The sequence below is a fragment of the Aphanomyces invadans genome, assembly GCF_000520115.1.
Source record: "Aphanomyces invadans strain NJM9701 unplaced genomic scaffold supercont1.46, whole genome shotgun sequence".
NCBI lineage: Eukaryota > Oomycota > Saprolegniomycetes > Saprolegniales > Verrucalvaceae > Aphanomyces > Aphanomyces invadans.
In genome coordinates, this window is record NW_008580191.1 from 290,727 (window position 1) to 312,345 (window position 21,619).

A 21,619-nucleotide genomic window follows, 5' to 3' on the forward strand; every position below is an offset into this window, starting at 1 on the left:
ATGGAGAGGTTGTGATAGACGCGTGTGACTTGATGGGTTCGTCCATCAACATTGTCGGGGGGGAGGGTGAAAAAAAGCGCAAGGCGGACGAGATCTCCGAGGCCGCTGAGAAATTGCTGCGTGAACGCCGCGAAGAAGAAGCAGCGCGCAAGGCTGAAGAGGCGGAGCGGGCTGCTCAAGAAAAGCAGCGTCGATTGCGCGAAGTTGAAGCAGCAGCGCGCGCGCAAAGTGCGGAATTGTCCGGTGCTGCGACGACGACGTGGAAGTCTGAAGAGCCCGCGACGATGGTGCCGAGGGGACATTTTGGACGTTGGAGAATCTCGACTTCGCGCGAGTTCGGATTGACTTAGTTCAATTTGTGGACGACTCGACCGAAGCGTTCAATGGACGGAGTTGGCAAGACAACGTTCGATTACGTATGCAGAGCCACGAGCGACGTCAATTTCGTCGACGAAGCCGACAAAGCAGGCATGCCAGCGCGGGTGTTCGAAGCCAACGCGTAAGTGGCAGAGTTCGAGCGAACCCATGATGACTTCGAGCGCCACGTCTTGTAAATGCTGAAATCCGTGGCCATGATGACGATGGTGGCCGCTGATGGACGCGGGTTCGCGCGCTACAAAGACCGCATGCGCAGAAGCGATCCAAGTTGGGTACTCATCGTGGGGCCTGTCGACCGGTGCGAAGGCGAAACGATACTGGAGTACATTACCGTGTTCGTGTACTCGTTGCTGCGTCCAAACGCGGGGCGTCAACGAAAACGGCGTGTTGGTTGGCCGACGACTGTGGGGACCTTGGTCGGGTCTTTGGTTAATTTTGCCTTGACCCGTCGATCGTTTTGCGGGCCTTTAGCTTCGCCGACACATGGCTCATTCATGTCAAACCCGTTTGCTTGCGCTCATCCCTTCCATTGCGTTCTTTACTCATGAGGGCACGACGACTCGACCACGTCGAATGAAACAAAACAGTGTGGATTCGAGCTGCGGCGAAATACCGCTCCTTGTTTTTCGAGCAATGGTTGAACAAGGGGCATCCAGCGAGCACGGCACGATGCACATACACGGGCCTCTCTCGCGTCCGTGGAAAAGCTCGTCGCGTGAATATTCTGGCCATGCCTGGCCAAACCATAGTTGTTGTGGCCAAACTGGACCATATAATATCTCACAGTATTTCTTGTATTTAATTTAGGAGGTATCGTCCTTGCCTTGAAACCTTTGGACGAGCGAAATCAACCACGATGGCGCTGCCGGTACGGACGAATCGGTGGCCGAGGAAGTCTCATGCGCCTATGTGTTTGCTAGATTCTGGAGGTATTCACAGAGCAAGGGTATCAGGCCTTCCACCACCCCGAGGCCGTGTACGCGGACTTTCGGTCGTCGGGAATCTTGCGTCGATCAGGCATCGACGTCTCGTCCACGTCCACGTCTCGGTTGCATCAACGAGAAGCTCTGTTCGAAGTTGCTTTGGCCCATGGACTCAGCAGCGTCATTGCTCTGTACGTATTGGCGCTCCAGGACGACAACAAGCCGACGTTCCTTTTGCAGGAACCTGTTGCGGTGCAAACGTGGGTTCGTTCCCACGTCGATCGCGCACAGGCCACTGCCGTCCATGCGACGTCCCCAGAGGACCTGCACGCCACTCTACGACAGGTTCGAGGGCTCCGGCATGTTGTCCAAGCGCTCATCGAGCGTCTGCAACGGGGGCAGCAGGCCGCTCTTCCCACCACATCGTTTCCAGTGTCCAACGATGCAGCTTCATGGAATCCATCCACCGACGGCTCGTTGGAGTACTTGGTGTCTCTGCAAGATGAAATCACGTCGGTCGAGCGAATGGTGGAGTTCAATCTGTGGTTGATGTCCCGTTTTCAATCGTCGACGCTGTCGTTTCCATCGACCTCGAAAATGCTCCACGCGATCCTTTCTAGCGCTGGACTCGTGGATCTGCTGCCATTGCCTGTCGAGGTTACTGCGCTCTTGGCCCATTTTCAATCCGTGGATGCGCATACGACGAGCGCGATCATGCTCTTCCTGACGCTTTACACCCACGACGTCCGCGCAACAACGTCGAACGTGTCGTGGGCCGGTGTGCATGCCATCGCAATGGAAGCAGCGACTGTCCTGCACTTGCCCCGGTCACACGCCACGCACGTCTTGGCTCTGTGGACCGTCGACCATGCTACTTCCTCTCTCCACCGCGGGTTGCTACAACACGCATGCAACGTCCTCTCGCAAAGTCCCCCAGAGTTTTTGGATGGACATGTCGTCGTCGCTATCCTGGAAATATTGCTGCAATTGAGTGAACCCCAGCTCGCCCACACCATCGCCACGACGTGCCAAGTTTCACTCGCCAGAGAGACCGAAGATTTGACGCTGCTGTTGCTCATGTTGGACATTTGCCTCCGCCTCGACGCGTGGGAGGTCGCCTGGTTGCTCGCCCGCCGCGCCCCTCAGTACATTGAGACGACGATGGCGCGGCTTGTCGAGTACCATCAGGCCCGCGGCAACGTCCGCGACGTCCTCCTGAAGATGACGTGGACGCCTGCGGAAATGGCGATGTGGAAGTCGCAGCGCATCTCGGCCAACGACCAAGCGCTGCTCCACCTCGTGCGGTATGTGTAAAGAGTGGTTGTGGCGTCTTTTATTGTGCCGACGATCGGAATGTATGTCGTTTTCCATTCTTTTATACAGCTTCGACTCGTCGGGTGGGTTCTTGAATGAATCGTGTGTCTTAAAATGTTGGAGATGCTGCGGTCGTGGGCGAGATGGGCGACACGCCTCGTCGGCACGTGGGTGTGGCCGATGGGATTGAATGCGCTGATGGCTGACCAGAACGCACGGCTGAGCGTTGTCCACTGTAGTGGGGAGTTTCGCGATGCCGACGAGTTGGTAAACTCAAGTGCAAAGGACGACCACGAGTGGACCCGCCAGTACCATAGTCTGTTGCTGCGCGCGGTAGCTCCAAACGCCCCAGAAGTCGCGGTTTCGTCTCGCTTGGAGCAGCCCGCGCTGACGAATTCCGACAACGCGCCTCGTCCTAGACAAGATCGCCCACAGCATTCGCATCATCACACGGCCAAGGCAGCGTGGCCCAAGCCCACTAAACGTACGTGGCATTCTGTCGTTGTTCGCCGTCCTGACGTATGCCATCGCAGATCAATACGAGCTGTTGTACAACCCGTTGCCGAGCAAGTCCTCGATGACTGAAGCGGCGGCGGCATTCACGTTGAATTTGAAGAAACCGGTGGCGACGGCGGGGATCGTATCCCCTAAGAAGGCCGGACTATCGTCCCGTGGAAACAGCAACGACCGTGCCATTTCGACGACGTTGCAGGAGTCAGCCGACGTGCCTCCGTACCAATGGCTGTCGACAGATCTCACGCCTGGCCCCCACAGCGCGTCGAATGCACCGTCCAAGCGCCAGCACGAGGCAGGTGAACCGGTGGGGCTGTCGCAGCCTGCAGTACCCCATGTTTCTGGCCATGCCTTGGACACGCCTGCGAGAAAACCTCATCAAGCTAAGGAGCCACATAGTCTCCCAGCTCGTCGGAACCCAATCCGCGACGTGCGGAAAAAGTATTAACGAAGACAAAGTGTTGCTCGCATACAGTACTGCCTTTGTTGCTTATAACTCCTCGTCGTCAGGGACAATGCGGCCTTCTGTCGGCACCAAGATGGGAATGCCGTACCGGATGGGGTAAGCGACACGAATTTCGCGACAGAATAACACGCCGTGTGCGGGAAGGTACTCGAGCGCAAGCTTGGATATTGGACATACCAGTCGATCCATAATCGTCTCGTCTTGCAAAGTTTTGGCAGATAACGAGTGGGTTGTGCGGAGCGCGGCGGCCGGCCGCCCTCGAACGACACGAGCGCAGCGGTGCATTTCAATGGATTGGAGAATGGCAGTATTTCCCATAAAGTAGGGCATACCAAGTACGTCATGTTTGCTCTGATACATTTTTTGTTAACAAGGCGTTCGAATATTTCTCACCCAAGATATTGTTCAATTGAAAAATATCCTGGATTGAGAATACTGGTAATATTGATCATCCGGAAAATATCCGAAACACTCGCCATCTTGGCAACACCGACGCAGGTGGCGACATCCGACGCCGAGGCTCTGCCGCTGCCGCTGTGTGGAAGGTCATGATATATGCGCCAGGCAACGGGAGGCGATAGCATGCCATTGAAGTCCTGGATTAAATTACGTGGTCGTTTGGACCCTTGCATGAACCAACTGTCTTTGGTTCTCGTCAGACGGAGAGCCTCCTGTAGACCCGCCAGAGTCGTGGTCGACTCTGTGAAGCATGCCCCGCACCCCAGTCTTCCAGGTTGCTACCGAGCCACTTGCATCTCATGCGCCATTGATCATAGCAATGTCTAGGACAGCCAGGTGCGGCATCAACGGGGCACACATCAATCCTCCGTCCAAACGGAATGCATCACCTAGGACAAGTCGTTTGGTTGCAGCTTGCCCCACATGTCGATCTTGGCCCCGGCCATGACTCGCATCGCATCTTCTGTCGACTGAAGCAAGTCAATGAGCCCTCGCATGAAATTGGCAATCACAAGCTCCTCCGTGACTTGGTTTGTGTCGTTGTCGATGGAGTACTGCCTTGTGACAGGAATCTGCGCGCCAGTCTTATGCCGCATTCAACCACGAACGTGGAGCAGATTGTCGTACCTTGAGAACTTGCCCAAGAAGTCTACATGCGAGGTCTTGATCTTGCTGTAGAAGGTGTGGATAGATCGTCTCCAATGTCTGCCGGGATATTCGACACTCGATGTGACCGAAGCAGTGGACGAGCTGTGACGAGTCGAGATGAAGGACATCCATGTGGGACTGAACAAGCTCCATGGCGGGAAATGCTCGCGAGTACTGGCGCCAACCCTCCAGGACCGCATCGGCGCCGCCCTGGACTCCGGTCACGATCGCATCGGTCGCGACGATGCTACGAACGAGGTGGACTTGTGTGGCTTCGTTGTGCGCGACCAATCCATGTCGAAAGACGTCCAAGTAGTGCGCGATCAACTTGGCGCCGGCGGATGCGAGGAGCGTGGTCGACCGAAGAATCGTCAGGTTTCCTTCCAACCGCGCCGTTTCAACCGTCAACATCGCGACTTGCTCCTCAAGGGAGCGCATCCCCTCCTGCGCCTGCCGCCGATACCGCCGTTGGTTGGTGCGGCACTGCTCGAGCCGCCACTCGCTCGTCTTCTTCGTGCTCATTCGACCCGTGACGTTGTCGACGCCCCAGGGGTTTATCTTGACGTTTGTATACCAATCTCTCCCGCCTGCAAATTGCGTGTTTATGTGAGCTCGTGATGTGATTTTGTGTCGCGGAGAAATTCCTGTAGACAGGGACTCTCGAGCTCCGGATCGTCCATGGCCAACAACCGTCGACAACGGGGCAAATCCATCAGGATGCAGTACACTCCCCACGCAAGGAATGCACCTGCGGACTGCGTCAAGTGCTTTTGGGACGTTGCCGGTTACTTCCGACATCGCATGGCCGAACGTGCGATTCTCTAGGACCTGCAACGTCTTTGTCGCAAAGAGAACTCACTCACAACAACGGAATACCTCTGTGTAAAGTCAGATTTACACTGGTTTTGGCCACAGTAGAGATGAACGACTGGCCAACACAACCAAGAACGACAACGTTGAAAACGTCACACCCTCTAACACGTCGTAGAGAGATGTTTCGGGTGGCCGCGCCCCCAAACGCTCATGACGGCAACGACCGCCCCCACTCCGGGATGATTTCGCTGGTTGGTTGAACGTTAGTCGCGCCTTGCCATCCGTGCTGCCGCACCCCGTGCTTGAATTGGCAGAAACACGAAATTTTTTATCCAAATACGTGATGTCGAATGCCGAAACTTAAACATTGGTGCAAAATTGCTGGCCAAACCCAGGACCACACTTCTTCCCCGCCGCAAGAACAGCGTCCCGTTTGGCCGTCCATGGAAGGTATGAAGTGCTTTTGCCACGTGAGGCAGGTCACTACAGTGTTTACCTGGCATGCCCACGAGATTTTCCAAATCCGACAAATTCCGCGATTTAGCCAAATTTGTGGACGACTACTGCATTAACCAATGACAATTCGACGAAGAACAAATATATTGAATTTCACAGGGCAACGCCTACCAACCATACAATTGGTGCCAAAGTGATGACAGCCTCAAGGATGACCCCACTGTGCGGATCGTTCACGTTTGAGAACAAGACAAAAATCATTTGGACTCAAGTGTGTCAGACAATCGGTTGGTCAGCGTAGCATGGAGCTCGCTCGCCCGTGCACTGAACGGAATTTGGCCGTCCGTGGGGCGGAGTTCCCTAAACATGGCCGTGCAGTGTCACTTTTTCAATCGGAGCAAAAGCTACACGACACTTTGTTCGCTAAAAACTGTCACGTGAGTGGCATAATTGCATACCCACGGTCGCATGCCTGTACACCGCTACATGATGTACGTGATGTCAAACCAACCTAACGAAGCGAAGTTCAACGTAACTATGAGCCAAAACTTGCTCTCTGGTCAAGCTTCGTGCTAAACAAGACTGCGTTCATCGACAGTGCTCCATGAATGAACGCAGTGTCACGAAACGTGTCGAATTTTGACGACGTTGGCGTTAATGCAGGGAATGCCCCACACAATCCCGCCTCGTCACTTTAACCAACCTATGTCGTAGTAAGTAATTCTGTACTACGTAAGAATTCGATCAGTAGTTGTACTGCGTCGTACGTTCGAACGATTGCCTTCGCGGTGGTGATTGGTTCACACCGTATTTGTTATCGAATTGTTGCCATGTCCTCTGTTTTTGCGCATTTTTGAATTGCAAAAACTGAATATTATCAGCAACGTAATGTGCCAATAGTGTAAGAGGATCGACAAGTAGCCAATTACAGTTGCAGCAACATTGGCGGAAGAATATGATTATTTTGAATGTTGCACTCGCGCTTGACATGCCTCCTCGCCCTAGAGACAGATACACAAGCGACAAGCTCGCGTCGGCAACCCATGTGGTCCTGGATGGAGCTCAAGGAGTTGAGGATTCACCTCGTGCCGAGTACATTGGTGGCGGTCATACTGTCAACACCTGTTGAGATTCCAAATGGGAGTACTGCAGCAAATTCTGTGAAGAAGACTTCCAGAAAAATATCCTTTTCAACCACTATGTTGTTCGTCTCGAATTGATATACCCTTTATTCACAAAAAGTATGCAGTGCATTATACTTTGTGTTAGATAACTTGGTAAATATGAACAGACACACGAAAATTAGATGTGCATGAAAAATCACATTTCAGCATCTCGTAGAAACGCAGAACATTTCTTTAGTATAGAAACGCGGGATAATTCCTCAAAAATTGGCATTTTACGCTATTTCATTTCTATCCTACAATCAGTCAGAAAATAAGGGGTTTCCACAATGTTATAATTTTTTCCAACGATATTGCTTCTAGGCGTGAACATATCGGTTCATTTTAATTCGGACTGTCAGGATATTTTTGACCGATTCCCACACGCTGTTTACGATGCCTGTGGTTCAGTAACAAACGAAGACGACATAATTCGGAATAATGCTGAATCGGTCGATATATTGCGATATTTGATTGTATTCATACATATGACGAAACCACTGAGAGGCCACCTATTCCCCAAGTTTAACTTTTGACGTCAAAATCACGCGATGCGCATGCTCTTGTACAAATGCTCAAGGTGAACGCAACCTTGGATGAACACGGACTGGAACGACTGTGCGGCTTGTGGGCATGCGTCAGCAGCGTCGCGAACGGATGGACAAGTATCGGCATGGTTACGAGCGACGGAAGTCCGCATGAAAGCAGGGCAGCGCTGAAATTGTGTGATGCATGCCGAACGTTTGGGGTTTTCAAAATCGTTGCGGCAGCATCCATCGTGTCCACGATCCCGCCCGTTGCATTTCGCGACGAATTCGCCAGTTGCAACTCGTTTACTCGGCGCGCCGACGGATGCTGCCGGCCCCAGTGCTTCGTGACTTCGACGAAATCCAAGTCACGAAGTACTCAGGAGCATGTAGCATTTGCACAACACAACCGTCAAAAGTCGCTGTCCGCCCCACTTCCAGCTCATGTGTGAGCGAAACAATCAAGGTGATGCATAAAAGCTGAACGATATCCAAACTCATGTCACCAGCCCCAGCGCGAGCAGCAGTTCGCCGACATGAAGGGTACATCTCACCCCCCCCCCGCCGTAGGACCATCTGTGGCGATGTTCTGTCAACTATGATTGCGAACCACGCCAAGCGCTCCCGACAGTCCCGTTCTTCGACCTCGGATTTTTGCGCTCCACGATCTCGAGTATGCGACTCGCCCATCCATCCATACACGGCCATCCTTTGTCCCCGCTTCCGAGATGCGTCAGGAGGGCGGCGGCGTGCCAAATTCGCCTGTGCCTCGTGTTTCGTCAGACTGGCATACCCAAGTCAAGTCAGAATGGTGACGTTTCATTGGTCGTGGTATTTCGGGTTTGGGATCGAGGCAATATTTAATTCGGGTTCGTACAAAATCTAGATATTTTGAAAAATGTCGAATTAAAATAGGACAGACTTGGTAGTGTGGTGGTGCTAGCGGATGCGAAACTTGACATCGTGGGGACTAGACGACGCGGATGGCACCCCCGCGGCGGCCGCGTCGCATGGCGCATGAAAAGAAATCACCACCGTCTGCGCCGTCGAACGACGCCATGGATTGCCTGGAATGCGAAGTCCGAGCGTTGACGCGGACCACGGCCCAGCTGGAAGGCCAAGTCGAGACGCTTCGCGCGACGCTGCTTCGGTTTCCCCAGTGGCGGTCCGACACCGCGACCCGACTGTGCAAAGAGTACTGGTTGATGTTTCGCCAAGGCTACGCGATCCACGACCCACTCCTTGCCGCCAAGCAAACCGCCATGTGCCACGCCGTCATGTGCCAGGATGTGGCGGTTTGGAACCACGGCGTCGGTCCCACTGGCATCCTCACGCAGTGGAAGCGATGGGTGTCGTTGTTCCATAACATCCACCGCGATTTACACTCGATCGACGTTGTGCACTGCGAACCGACATGCATCGTTCGCACACACGGCACGATCCACCTCCACGTGTCGCGGAGCACGATCGAGCAACTCTTCCCTCACATCCTCGCCAACGAAGCCCTCGTCCAGCAAGTCATCGGGATCGTGCTAGCCGCGCCGTTGCAAGTCGACTACATCATGGACACGTCATGCCATCGGATACAGGTCGTCACGGGCCACATCGACCTGACCCAAGCGTTCCATGCTGTACTGGGCAGTCTCACGGTCACAAACACGATCCTCGCCCATAGCCGCGTCCAGTCCTCTGGAGAGATTCCTGCCATGGCCCGATTAGAGACCAGCCGTCCCGCTACTGAATAAAACGATTTATCACAATGGAGCATGTGTTCCCCAACGTGTTGACGATGGCCATGTCCAGCCAAGGGCGGCTATTGCATGACCTGGCAGTGCTGTTGTCATCGTGAGCAGACTGCGACTGGTTTCAACCAGCAATCGGTACCGAGGCGGCTCGTGAGCAACGATGCTCCTAAATGGCATTCGACTCGACTTCCACGTTTTGGAAAAGGACTGGCACAACTTGACATGCGTGTCACAACGAAAGCAAACGTGGAAGGTGCCGCTCAAACCAGCCGCCACACCGCGAGGCAGGACTGCTTCGATTCGTAAAAGCAACGTTACGACCTCGCAACTTCGTCAACATTGTTACGATGGCGGCACAGTCTTCTCGCTCAGCGTTTACCGATCCTTCTCGATGGCCCACACGGCCAGGTGCGGCGCAGCACGACAGTCCACCGCAGTTCGTGCCCCATTTGTCCGCAGCAGCAGGAAAGACCGTTGAACACGTTCGCGAAGAGTTAGGCGATCCATGTATCAAAGAAGTTGTGGTGACAATGGACGGTGGACTAGCCTGACGCGGCCAGTATCCAGTGGGGCATGCGGCGGCCTTGAACCGATAGTCGGCGCTGCCGACGTCACATCGGCATGCCATGGTGGCAAGTTTGAGTTCGGACAGGTGAATCGGTGTCATGGTTTTGGTATCATAATGAGGGCGGTGCTACGGGGTAGAATGATTTCGGGTGCGGTATCGCGCGCTACGTATCACTCACCCGCCGTCGCTGGTGCTCCATGCCACAAGGCAGAATAACTTGCACTGAAAGCGGTGGGAGGTGGAGGTGGAGCAGTGTTTCGATCGAGCATGGGGTGTCGTGAATGGTTACTTGGTCGTCCAGGTCTTGCAACAACTATCCGTCGTTGACGTTAAGACGTGGTGTGTGTGTGTGTGGAGCTGCCAATCCACCACGAACATGAACGCCAACTGCCGTCGGTTCATGCACGCCATGATAATGTGAAAGTGGTAATAGTCATCGAAGCCCCGAGTGATCTGCGTGGAAGCATCATTTGTCGGTCGAGCCGCCGCTCGCTTGAACGATTATCTACCTTTACACCGAACGAGTACCAACGACAGCATCAAAGTATATTACGATTGGGGCCATGGCAATCACGCGTCAGCCACAGAGTTGCAAGTCCAATTACATTGAGCAGGTGCTTCGTAGCGGTGAAGCCAATGTATTCCTCATGGCAAGCTCGCGCCAGCAACAGCTTTGGAAATCGTAATAGCGTGAACATGTGCTGCGGTGAAGGCAGCGCATACTATCGTTCCACAGTCGTGCCTGTCGTTTCGTTCTAGTCCATCGCCATGGTCGTTTACGGACGAGCACACGGGCCCTTTCTGTGCTGTCATGGTCAGGTCCATGCTGTCAACGAGAGCCATGGCATGTATGCTTCGATCCAACCACCACCACTGGGGTCGTGCTGCGTGCCGTCAGCTTGTACGCTTGCAGAAAGAGACGGTGCCGGGTTCAAGGATGGTTCACGCCACTTTGCCCGCGGACTCTTGCGACCATCCGATGTGTGTGCAGCACTATGCGTGCTCTGCCCGAACGCCCACAATGAATATGTAACAGATATCCATGCACTTTCTACGGACGTTCCACAGGAAGTCGTTGCGTTGGCATCGGTACACGACCTTTGGGACTTGCAGTTACCTAGCTCGGTTTCACGGTGAACAGGCGCAACGTCGTCCGTGCAATTGTTTGACCATGGCGGAGGTGGCGCCGACCGAAGAAATCGAAGTCACCGAGCAGTCATCGACGGATGAACAGCCTGCCACCGTTGTGTCCGTCAAGTTCGATGCGTGGACGGCGGCTGGAGGCATCCTCTACGTTGTCGGGTCGATTGCATTGAGCTGTGTGTATTTGTTCCAAATCCAATCGAGCTTGGCCAACGACTACTGGTGGCCAGACTTCAACTCGACCGGCGTGCAGACGTTCCTGGGCGATGTGTACAATATGCACCTGATGCAAGGGAGCCGGGGAAAGTTCCCGCTCTGGAGTGGTGGTGTTGTGTACTCGAGAAAGCCGTATGCTGGGAATGACACGCGCATGGAATGGAGTGCTTCGTACGGTCGCGCGATACTCCTGGACAATATTCCGCTTCGTATGGCAGTGCAAGCTCTGCGACTGCGCACATTCGAAGCCAACATGATGGTGGTGGCGCCATATTGCTGGCTCGACTTCAATCGGAGCTTTGCCATGGCCCACACGTTCAAGCGCCAAGAGCGGTGCGAAGCCACCAAACGCGACAATGCCGCGCTGTATATCGAAGCGCTCACACGCAACTGCGACGCAAGAGCCATGTACACGACGACGCAGAGATATGAGATCAACACGACGATTCTGGCGCCTCTGCGAGTCACGCCTGAGGGTCGACGGTGGATCCAGGCGATGGAAATGCATCAATTGCTGCCCATACCGGTCGAAGTCTTGTTTTGGAAGTCCCGCGGGCTGCTGCGATGGAAGACAAATGTCCAAAACTTGCGGCACGACGGCATCGTGGACACGATCAATATCCGCAACGCTCTCGGGTTCGACCAACCGATGCAGATCAAAAAGATGTCTGCGTTTGGGCGAAGTATGGGCCGATGGACAACGTTGGCGGCGTATGGAGGCATCTGGAACGACCTGTATATGTGTGCACCCCTTGGCGCAAGCGTCCTCCTCCACGCGAACAACAGCTTGCCCCACCTTGGCATCGACTGGGATGTGGACCTGCTGGCACCCCCGAATACGGTCGGCGCCAACCTCGTTCGCCAATATATTGGACCATTCATGTCGATCGATATCGAGTTGGTTCCGCCGCCGCCACTCTTGAGATCAACGTTTCGGGATTTTCAACAGTTCGTCGGGACAACATACAAGTATCGCGCGACGCGGCTGCCCCCCGGCGTGGATGTCGACCCGATGCCGCGGTCGTGGCGAGGGGGGCCCGACAGGTTATTCTACGGCGGCAACCCCGTGTGTCCGTTTGGAAGCGGGCGACCGTTCATCCAGCCGTCGTTTGGATATTACGACGATTGCACTGCGCAGACGCCGCACTCGCTTCGCATCACTCCGGACGCAGCTCTCTTTGCCATCTTCTTGACGTCGCCGCTGTCGGTGCCGGGATTAGCGGTCAAGTCGTGCCGATTGTGCAGCGTCGAGGCATCCCAGGCCTGCGTAACGTTCTTGACCATCATGGCGCGCCATCGCTTGAACGAGTCGTTGCCCGAACGGTTGGAAATCTATGAGGCCACTGTTGGGTTGGAAGTTGCGTTCATACAATTCGCCTCCGAGAACAATTCTGCTTTTGTGCTGACGCAGCCCATGATCACCATGGACACCGACGACCCGTGGGCATTCTTTGGATGGGTGGTCCTCTACGACTGGCTGCAGGGACAGCGCGAAGTCTACCGCTTTGAAGGGGACGCAGGCAACGTGACGCTCGTGACGCAGCCCCACCCGGAAAAGTTTTCGATTCAAGCCAACCCCATCGACTTGCAGTCCCACGCGTGCAAGTACATTTGGTACATCTCTGTGTACGTCTCGTTCGTTCTCGGTGCCGTGGGCGTCCTCGCGATCGTGTATGGTGTGGTGCATCGGTTGCGTTTTGATGGGGCGCACTTGCTTCGGTTCAACCGCCTCGTTGGGTCTGTTTGGATTGGCCGCCCCCTGCTCTACGTTCGAGGAATGACGGCCATCGTGATCATGAGCACGTTTCCCGTCTCGTTGGACAAAATCGGCGGTATCTCGTTGCTTCAGCGGAACCGACGGTCGTTCCTCGAGTCGTTCCTGCTCGCAGGCGAAGGCACGTGGCTCACGTACGTCGTTCAAGACGTGTTCACGCCGGTGACGCGACCGTGGGGTCTGTACATTCCGATGAGTTCGACTCTCGTGTGGTGGATCTTGATGGGAATGGAGATGGACGACATCACAGAAGTCACGCCAACGATTCAACAAACGTGCGTTGTGGAATACCTGGGGAATCAAGTGTCATGCGAGAGCGGGACGGTCGAAATCGGGAGCATGGCGACATTAACGATTGGTTGGGCCGTGTCCGCCGCGGTGCCGGCCTTCATCATGCTTACCACGGCGGTGTGCCAGGGGTGGAAGGTTGGCCAACCCGAAATCATCCGTCCAGGCATTCCTTCGCTCTTGCCGTCAGCCGCAGCCGCCTACTTGCCACCACGTGCTTACCTGGATTCCGTCACATCCGTCATGTGCGGGATCCTGCTGTATGGGAGTGGCGTGTTCGACATCAAGGTGTGGCGGACAGTGCCCGAAGCTCCCGCCTCAGTTGACGGCGGAGCGACTCCTGCGGGACGTCCCCAGCTTGAATTTGGAACGCGCCGGCGCGTCCTGGTGTACCTTGGGCTTGGCTACATGGTTGCCACGGTCGCGACAAGTTACAGCTACCTTGTCGTGACTGAGTCAACGATGGCCAACGACTTTTGGTGGCCCGGGTTCAACTCGACGGGCCACCAAACGTTCTTGACCAACTGGTTCAACACCCAACTCTTGCTGACCAGCGTCATGCCCGCGACACAAATCGACCAGCCCAAGTACGCAGATATCGTTTCGACGTACGATAGCATCCATGCGTCGATATTGACTGCGCCGACATACTCTGCGACCATCCAACGCAGCGTGTACTCCAACCTGCCCGTGGTCATCCAAGGGCTGCGCGACATGGACAGCTGCACGCTGCCATGGATTGCCGCGTCGCACTGCTTTGTCGATTTTGGACAAACGTGGGAAATGGCCGTGTCCGCCGACCGGCAGGCCAAGTGCACGCTCGACCGAGACAACGGCGCCGTCTATTTGGAATCCATTTTGCGCAATGCGCACTGGCCATCGCTGAGAGCGTGTTGGGGCGCCGCCTTGGCTCTTGCCGTATTCGATGAAGTCGGACGAACGTCCAGAGGCGTCGCATGGGTCGCTGCCGTGACATCAGACACAAAGCCATCGGTGGCCGACGAAGTCGCAACGTGGCTCTCGTACAACATTACAGCGTTTACCCCGCATGGCAAAACTATAAACACATTGGCGTCACCGAGACCGTCGACGTGACCAGCGCGTTTGGACTGGCGTACCCGCTTACGATTCGCAACGTGCCGTCCATGTATCATTCGGCGGCGACGCCGACGTCATTCCGCATGCAGTGGCCTCTTGCCAAGACTCTGTGGGCCGTATCGAACAACTCGTCTGGCGTCGGGGGCTCGAGTTTGGTTCGATCGAGTCCTGTCTACGCATTTGGAAACGCGTCCAGCATGGAGGCCTTGCTTGCGCGCAACCAGACGGTGGAGTTCCCCCTCGGTTGGCGGCTTGCTCTGACACGGCAGACATTCGGGCCGTTTGGGACGGTTGTCATGACGCGGGTCGAACCCCCTTTGGCCCTGCGCGCGCTCTATCGCGAGCTGACCGAGGCCATCGTGGGCGCAATCGGTCACAACGCGACCACCTTGCATGCCTATATGTCCGTTCGAAAGATGTCGATGTTCACTCCTTGCACAATGGCGTGGAGGTACCAATGTACCGTTGGGGGCAACTTTATGTGCGATGGCGGCAAGGTCTTGACCCGCGAAATGTCCGAGTTCTTTGCCCTGGACGGATCGTGTTCGTCAAACGGCAACGACCAAACACTCAACAACGGGCACACCACGATGGCGGCGGTGCTGTCGCAAGCAGTGCGAGGCGACGAACTCGTGCAATCTACGTGCGCGCATGAGACGCTTGCGCGCCCGTCGTGCGAGCAAGTGATGCAGCAAGGACTTGCATTCATTGCGTCGACACCGTTGCTGTCCAGCACGCTCGCGGCGCTGGCGGACGTCACGCAGGCTACAAAACGCACGATTCAAGCCACGCTTGCACCGCAAGTTGTCCAGTTCACGTGGGACTGTCAAGTCGGGTCAGCGACCGCGTTATCCCACATCGGAGTGTTCGACGAGCCCACGTTCGAGTTTTTCGCGTGGCTGTACATGTTTGAGTGGGTGCTGGGGTACCGAGAAGTGGTGCAGTTCACGGGCGCGTCGAAACCGACCATGACGGTTGTGTCGGGGCGGCCGCTCGTCATGCGCTTTGATGTGAATTCCCAGGAAATTCCTCAAAACATGGCGTTTTACATTCGTTGCACGATCCAATACTTTACGATCGTCCTGCTCGCCATCGCGGTGGGTGTGTGCATCTCGATCGTGCTGAGCCGGGGGTATATCGAAGGCATGAACATGTTCCAATTCAATCGAGTCGCAGCGCTCGTCTGGATCGGTCGTCCGCTCGTGCTGCTGCGGGGAGTGACTGCCGTTTGCATCTTGTCGACGGCGACGTTACGGCTGGACCTGCCCGCCATGGGGGGCACGTTTACGCAATTTGTGTCGGGTCCACCGGACACCATGACGACGCTGCTCTCGTGTGGCGAGATGGGATGGGTGGTGTACATCCTGAACGACGTGTTTTCTGTCATGACTGGCCAGGTCACGTCGCGGTATGCTTGGAAGTCAAGCGTCGGCGTGTGGCTCGCTGCCAGCGTGTGGAGCTTGGTCTCACCAGTTCGACATGCCGTGTCCATTGATCGGCAATGCACCGCGGACGTTGTCGACTTCACCTTGTCCTGCCACAGTGCAACGTTTGAAATTGGCCAAGTCGATCGGTTTGTCGGGCTGCTTGGTTTAGCTGGCGTTGGTTGTGTTGTCAGCTACGCAATCGAGCGCGGGCTCGGGTCGCGCGGCGCAAACACCCAAATCAGCAAGTCCCTGCTGCTCCACTCGGTGGCGCAGTTCCAGTTCGAACAAACCCCTTGGCTCTGCGGCGGCATGTACTACCTCGATCGCGCGTCTGCCATGCTGAACGGCCTCTTGTCGATTCGGGCACCGAATGGCGCCTACCTCGTGATGGACGTCAAGACGTGGCAATGGTTCGTCGTGCCAGTCCCCGACACCCCATGCACGCCCATGCCTCCATCGTTCGTCCATGCAATTCCGCTTGCCAACTGAAGTTTTGGTCGCTGGGAACCCGGCCAGTCCACTGCTCGTGTGGAGATCCCTGGTCGACAAATCGGGACGTGCCAGCAATATCGACGTGCATCCACGATGCGCACGTCGCGGCCAACCTCGTGCGAAGAGCGCAAGGACGTAGACAAGTCGCTACCTCAGGGGGATATAATGGCCTGTTTGCGCCGTATAATTGAATATCCATCAAGGAGATGCCATGGGCTCCAGTCTTTCACTTGAAGGGACCTCGTCCGCAGTACGCGATCGCCAAACACGTCGCCATTCCCCCTTCCTAGTCCGTCAACCATGGATTCCGCCTTGACGGATGCATGTGCAGCCAAGGCTTGAGGGCATGAGTGTGTCAGGTTGACTTGGCATGGCATGCATGGACGGCGCTTGTCGCAATGGACACCGGATCCAGTTCATACTGGACCACAACGCGACAACGAGAATCCGAGACTAATAACTCCAACTCCCACCAAGTACTGCCTCATGACGGGCGGCATCCACAACGCAACGATCTCGTGAAGAATGGTGACCCACCCACACGAATTCCAGGATCGTGGTCACGGCGTCCGGCGGCGCCGACATGAATTTTGTCGAGCCGCACAACCAAGCTGGTGGAATGAGATGCATGGTCATAGTCAACACGATCGCAGAACACGAGCTACAGTTTTGATGCCTACGCGTGGTTGAGCTGGTCGTGTGGAGGAGTTCATCTTTAATGTGAACGCTGGGTTTTCCGTCGTGACAGGGGCATCACAGCCGAGTGCACACTCAACGCCAACGTATTCTATGTCGCTCAAGCCTGGCGTGTGGAGCTTCCTTTTGCTCGATCAGCATGTCGTGCTTTCGATCGACACGTCGGGTTCGACGCCATCAATGTTGGTGTAGTCAATATCAGTCGGGTCGTGGGCTGGTTTGTCCTCGCCCGTCTCGGTTCCGTCCTGGCGTTTGCTGTGTACTGAACGATCGAACGTCGCTCGTTGCAAGAGCGTCGTCGCCGAAAAAGAGATGTTGGAGTACAGCGGTCGACGCAGGATGCGTGCCATGCAAGAGGTCCAACAGTTCCAGTGAAAGCAGCTTCTCCAATCGTCACATGAAGTTGCCGCCGACATGGCGCATTTTGCGCCAACCAGTTCATGTCGGTCGTGGCCATGCTCAGTCTTGTGATGGACGTGAACGCTCGAGGCCGTGACATGGTGTTGTCCGTGGAAGTCAGAATGGCTTCGATCAAGACATGGTACAAAGCCTGCATGGAGACTACTCCGAACACTTCAAACATGCCCCGAGTCAGCGCCAAGCCGCAATCGAGTTGCAAGAATTCGCGTCCAGTTGAGAACCAAGAGGGTTTCGACGTCACTCGATGCATGAGCAAAATGCACCATTGCAGGAATGGATCGAACGTGACTTGAGGCATCGAGGATCGACGCGTTCGATGCAAGTAACTGCGAGCGGCGACTGCATTCGAAACGGTGTGACGATGCGCAGCACCGGCGACATCGTGCGGACCGTGAATGACACACCCACCCAAACGCATCTAGGATGGATTCACGAACAACTCCGAGGAGCATTTCGTTTGCCAGTCAAGAGCGTACGCTGTCATGCCGAACGCCTGCCACGGTGCCACTCCGTCGGCGGCGACGTTACAATCCATGGCAATGCGCAGCAGTCCACGACGCGTAGTCCTTGCACGGCAGCGTGCATGGACTTTGTCTTGCAAGTTCACTGCCGCCGCAGTACAAGAACGGTTCAAGGAACGGCATTCGAGCTCCACACGGGCACAGCGCGCTTTTGCTGTCAAACAACCGATTCGCGCGATGCCGCATCGCTGGCAACAAGCCAGTGGTCCTTCGACATCGTCGTCGCGAGGTGTTACGCCGGCAGAATTTTGGTGCAAATTCTCCGTAGCGCACACTCGGGGGCGGCAGCGACATCCACTCAATGCCCATCGGCAGAAACGGGTCATGGTGTGGCTGGACGACGTGCGCTCCAATCGTGTTGGACGGGCGCCACGTCCTCCAGCAAGAGCTTCCGACCGAGACGAGGTGTTCCAGGAGATACGGGAAGCCTTCGTCGGGCAAGACTTTGTGGATCGCGTTGTTAGCTTTGAGGAGAGAATGCGTGCCCGAGCGTCGAAAGTTTTATGCTTCTGCGCCATGGGTCGATCGCTTCGAAGGTTGTGCCGCTTCACATTCGCCAACGAGGACATGTGTTCCCGTTTATGATGCACGGTTTGTGTGACATCGCACGACGCAGGCATCTCCAAGCTTCTTTCCCAACGTGGCGGGGACAATGGTCGAATGTCCGGCTGGCGCAGCGTCCGGTACCTACAGCCAAAAATGTCCCGCTTCTTTGTCCAGGTGATCGCCTTGCGTTCGCAGCTCCAGACAGAATCGCATGAACAAGGGAGATTTGGTTCGACTCACGCAAGGGGCGGCCTCCCGCGACACCGGGCCGTGGAACAATAGCACAAACTCGAAAAGTTGTTTATCGTAATCCCGTTCCATCCTTCATTGTACTGAATGGTACGACGAGGCTCGAGGGGGAGCTGGGACACACATCCAACTCCTGGATTTCACGTTGGATTCCGCGACAGTATGATTGCCCGACAGCGGTTTGAACCATGGAAGCTGGTGCCCGGATGGTTGACAGCGCACGTCATCGTTGTTCTTGCACTAGTTTACACGAACCACGCGCGGTTGGGGGGCGATCTGTTGGGGAATTCGAGCCGAACGCGCACCAAGCATACGCCGTTCCATCTGCCGGCTCCTCCATGTAGCCGATGTTTCGGCCCCGTCTGCGTGGGGGGAATTGTTGTGGATCCATGAATCGCCATCGTACAGCCCAATCCAACGGCACCAACTCCATCACATCGAGCGCGCAGAAATGCATTTGACTTCCTGGTTGGATCGGTACCTGACGACGGGCTTTGATAGCCTCTCCATTTCGTGGATGTGCTACCGGTAGTCCATCGTTGCAATCAAGAGCAGCGCGTCAGCACGACATGGCTTGTCGCAGCGACAACTCCAGCGCGCGGTCAGCAGCAGCCAGTTGGTTGAATCAGACGCACATATACTCAGACCGACAGGACCAGATGAACTATCCAGCCGCCAAGGCGCCCTGGGCTGTGGGTACCAAACTCATTGACGACACGGAAAGCATCGAGATGTCCCGATCGTCCCGACGACGCATGCGTCGACACGGACGAAAGGAATGCAGCATGGCTAGCCCCACACCGAGCGCCACGCGGTGTGTGATGGAATCTTCGGCGTCCAAATACCGCCATGGCTGTCAAGGCCACCCCAACCGCAGGTATAGTCAGATATTGATCGAATTCCAGAAGAACACTCACCTGGCATGGGCAAGATAGTTGGCTCCCATCGGTTCAGCGACCACGATCATGGACGCCCCGCCTCGACGCGGCCATGCTCGCTACCTGCCGGTTTTCCCGACGAAAGTCACAAAAGGCACATCAATCGATGCCGCGAGAGGTGTGGACTCGTCTAGCCGCGCTTGCGCAGTCAGTTCTCCCCGTGCTCCAACCACACGACATGGCTGAGCGCTCCCTTGTCAAATTTGTGCGCATTCGCAGCTGGTGTGCTTGGCACATGAGCAGGGTCGGTGTGCTTGGTGGTCTCAGACGAGGGCTGCACCGCATCGAATCAGATCACTCCCGTGGGCCTGTCTGTCGTTGTGGCTCGACCGATTCGACGCTTGACCGTCGCCGGCTGGTGCACTTTCAAATTCGTAATCGATTGCGTCGATGCGGTGCTTGATCTTGCTCTGGTTGATGCTAACTGCAGTCGCGGCGGCGGCTTGGTTCGATGACCATGCGGTCGACGAAGCGTGGGTGGTTCGAACGACAACGACCAAGCCCAAGCCGACGACCACCAAACCCACCGTGAAGCCCACAACGGTGACCCCGACAACGACCCCTGCGCCTGGCCCGGTCACAGCCAAGGAATGGATCGACAAGGTCGTGGCGTCGAACGGGTGCGTGGACTTTGCGTCCAAGGTGTGCGAGGCATGCGTCAAGACCAAGATCCTGTTCGACTCGCTTGGTGCAAACAACGTCAAGGTGATTGAACTCGAGACGTTGGTCACGTCCCCGACCGGTGCAGAAGTGCGATCGGCGCTCATCCTCTCGACGGGGTCCAACTTGACCCCATACGTGTACATCTCTGGCAAGTACGTTGGCGGGTACGACCAATTGGCCTTGTTGCACTCGAAAGGGCAGCTGCTGCCAATGCTCCAGGCTGCTGGGTGCATTGCCGGTGGCCCGACGACGACGCCCCAACCGACAACTGCTGCCCCCACGACGTCCCTGTCCCCCACGCCAGCGCCGACGACCACTATTCCCGGCACATGCCCGTTGACGTGCAAAACGTGCTACTGGCCCAAGGGCGACGAGTGTCTCGGCACGCGCGTGACCAAGAACGACTGCGCCGTCTTTATGGAAAGCCACAGCACCAAGTGGTGCGGTGCGTAAGCGCTCGAATGTCCTCCACTGTGACGAGAGTCCGTCGTATAGTCGAGGCACGGGATTTGTGCTGACCGCTTTAATGTCATCTTGAGTACCGCCATGCGTTTGCGTACACCCTTTCCGTGTAAATATATATAATATTCCGGAATTCGGATTTTTGGAAATATTCCTGCATTATTATGCCTTGGTTTCAAGCGTGGCAGACCCTGGATTTTTTATCAAGCGGATTTTCTGTTCAGGTTTTCATATAAAACCCGATTGTCGAACAGAATCGGATTTTTATTCGGAAAATCGGGTTTTCATAGAGTGCAGACTGCGCGCCTTGTTGAAAGGTGGGCAATGGGCAGTTTCCATCGCACTTGTAATCATGTCCGACATCGTTGTGGAAGCGGAGGCCGTTGTCATCGATATCGAAAGCGACATCGCCGACGACAGCAATATCAACGTTGATCCTAGGTCTGGTGCAGGCGGACATCCATTGAATGACAATGGCAATATCGATGCTGCTTCAGGAGGGGGTCAACGTGGTCGGCAAGGCAGCGACCTGAGAAGTCTCTACACCGACGACGTTAACCCACACCAACACAAATCGGCCCTCTGTAAGCACTGCTGTATTATGCACGTGAATAAAACAATGATTTTAATACCCGTGATTCGGGTCTTAATGATAAAAACCTTGAACCCAATTTGTCCAGCGAAAAAATCGGGTTTTTACTAACTACTCCTGC

At 55.5% G+C, this 21,619-nt stretch overlaps 7 protein-coding genes across 14 annotated transcripts; 6 read left to right on the forward strand and 1 right to left on the reverse strand.

Annotated features, from left to right (window-relative positions):
- Positions 1–32: 32 nt before the first annotated feature.
- On the forward strand, positions 33–503 carry H310_13024 (hypothetical protein; the record flags this gene model as incomplete). Its single annotated transcript, XM_008880358.1, has 2 exons — positions 33–287; positions 351–503. The coding sequence occupies 2 exons, from the start codon at positions 33–35 to the stop codon at positions 501–503; spliced, it is 408 nt and encodes a 135-aa protein (XP_008878580.1).
- Positions 504–554: 51 nt separating this feature from the next.
- Positions 555–926, forward strand: H310_13025 (hypothetical protein; the record flags this gene model as incomplete). The annotated part of the gene is made up of 1 exon (XM_008880359.1): positions 555–926. The coding sequence occupies one exon, from the start codon at positions 555–557 to the stop codon at positions 924–926; it is 372 nt and encodes a 123-aa protein (XP_008878581.1).
- Positions 927–1,193: 267 nt separating this feature from the next.
- On the forward strand, positions 1,194–3,610 carry H310_13026 (hypothetical protein). 4 transcript variants are annotated; one of them, XM_008880360.1, is made up of 5 exons: positions 1,194–1,246; positions 1,299–1,492; positions 1,542–2,605; positions 2,855–3,099; positions 3,149–3,610. In XM_008880360.1, exons 3-5 carry the CDS (start codon positions 1,827–1,829, stop codon positions 3,574–3,576), a joined length of 1,452 nt encoding a protein of 483 aa, XP_008878582.1. In that variant the 5' UTR covers positions 1,194–1,246; positions 1,299–1,492; positions 1,542–1,826; the 3' UTR covers positions 3,577–3,610. The 4 variants fall into 4 exon arrangements, with proteins under 4 accessions (XP_008878582.1, XP_008878585.1, XP_008878583.1 ...); XM_008880363.1 differs by having other exon boundaries at positions 1,299–2,605; XM_008880361.1 differs by lacking the exon at positions 1,194–1,246 and having other exon boundaries at positions 1,267–1,492.
- A 471-nt stretch (positions 3,611–4,081) lies between these two features.
- Positions 4,082–5,346, reverse strand: H310_13027 (hypothetical protein). 5 transcript variants are annotated; one of them, XM_008880364.1, is made up of 3 exons: positions 4,681–5,346; positions 4,443–4,625; positions 4,082–4,376 (listed from the first exon to the last, which is right to left on the reverse strand). In XM_008880364.1, the coding sequence occupies exons 1-2, from the start codon at positions 5,221–5,223 to the stop codon at positions 4,443–4,445; spliced, it is 726 nt and encodes a 241-aa protein (XP_008878586.1). In that variant the 5' UTR covers positions 5,224–5,346; the 3' UTR covers positions 4,082–4,376. The 5 variants fall into 5 exon arrangements, with proteins under 5 accessions (XP_008878586.1, XP_008878587.1, XP_008878588.1 ...); XM_008880365.1 differs by having other exon boundaries at positions 4,443–4,637; XM_008880366.1 differs by having other exon boundaries at positions 4,082–4,625.
- A 3,238-nt stretch (positions 5,347–8,584) lies between these two features.
- Positions 8,585–9,439, forward strand: H310_13028 (hypothetical protein). The gene has a single exon (XM_008880369.1). It carries the CDS (start codon positions 8,644–8,646, stop codon positions 9,403–9,405), a length of 762 nt encoding a protein of 253 aa, XP_008878591.1. The 5' UTR covers positions 8,585–8,643; the 3' UTR covers positions 9,406–9,439.
- Positions 9,440–13,854: 4,415 nt separating this feature from the next.
- On the forward strand, positions 13,855–16,644 carry H310_13029 (hypothetical protein). Its single transcript, XM_008880370.1, has one exon. It carries the CDS (start codon positions 14,351–14,353, stop codon positions 16,406–16,408), a length of 2,058 nt encoding a protein of 685 aa, XP_008878592.1. The 5' UTR covers positions 13,855–14,350; the 3' UTR covers positions 16,409–16,644.
- A 3,520-nt stretch (positions 16,645–20,164) lies between these two features.
- Positions 20,165–20,991, forward strand: H310_13030 (hypothetical protein). Its single transcript, XM_008880371.1, has one exon. It carries the CDS (start codon positions 20,172–20,174, stop codon positions 20,895–20,897), a length of 726 nt encoding a protein of 241 aa, XP_008878593.1. The 5' UTR covers positions 20,165–20,171; the 3' UTR covers positions 20,898–20,991.
- The last annotated feature ends 628 nt before the right edge of the window (positions 20,992–21,619 follow it).

Coding starts and splice junctions, on each gene's coding strand:
- H310_13026 (XM_008880363.1), top strand. Junction 2,606..2,854: donor GCGCTGCTCCACCTCGTGCG/GTATGTGTAAAG, acceptor TGTCCACTGTAG/TGGGGAGTTTCGCGATGCCG. Junction 3,100..3,148: donor GTGGCCCAAGCCCACTAAAC/GTACGTGGCATT, acceptor ATGCCATCGCAG/ATCAATACGAGCTGTTGTAC.
- H310_13027 (XM_008880365.1), bottom strand. CDS start 5,223: ATGAGCACGAAGAAGACGAGCGAGTGGCGGCTCGAGCAGTGCCGCACC. Junction 4,638..4,680: donor TTCTTGGGCAAGTTCTCAAG/GTACGACAATCT, acceptor ATGCGGCATAAG/ACTGGCGCGCAGATTCCTGT.
- H310_13028 (XM_008880369.1), top strand. CDS start 8,644: ATGGCACCCCCGCGGCGGCCGCGTCGCATGGCGCATGAAAAGAAATCA.
- H310_13029 (XM_008880370.1), top strand. CDS start 14,351: ATGGGTCGCTGCCGTGACATCAGACACAAAGCCATCGGTGGCCGACGA.
- H310_13030 (XM_008880371.1), top strand. CDS start 20,172: ATGCGGTGCTTGATCTTGCTCTGGTTGATGCTAACTGCAGTCGCGGCG.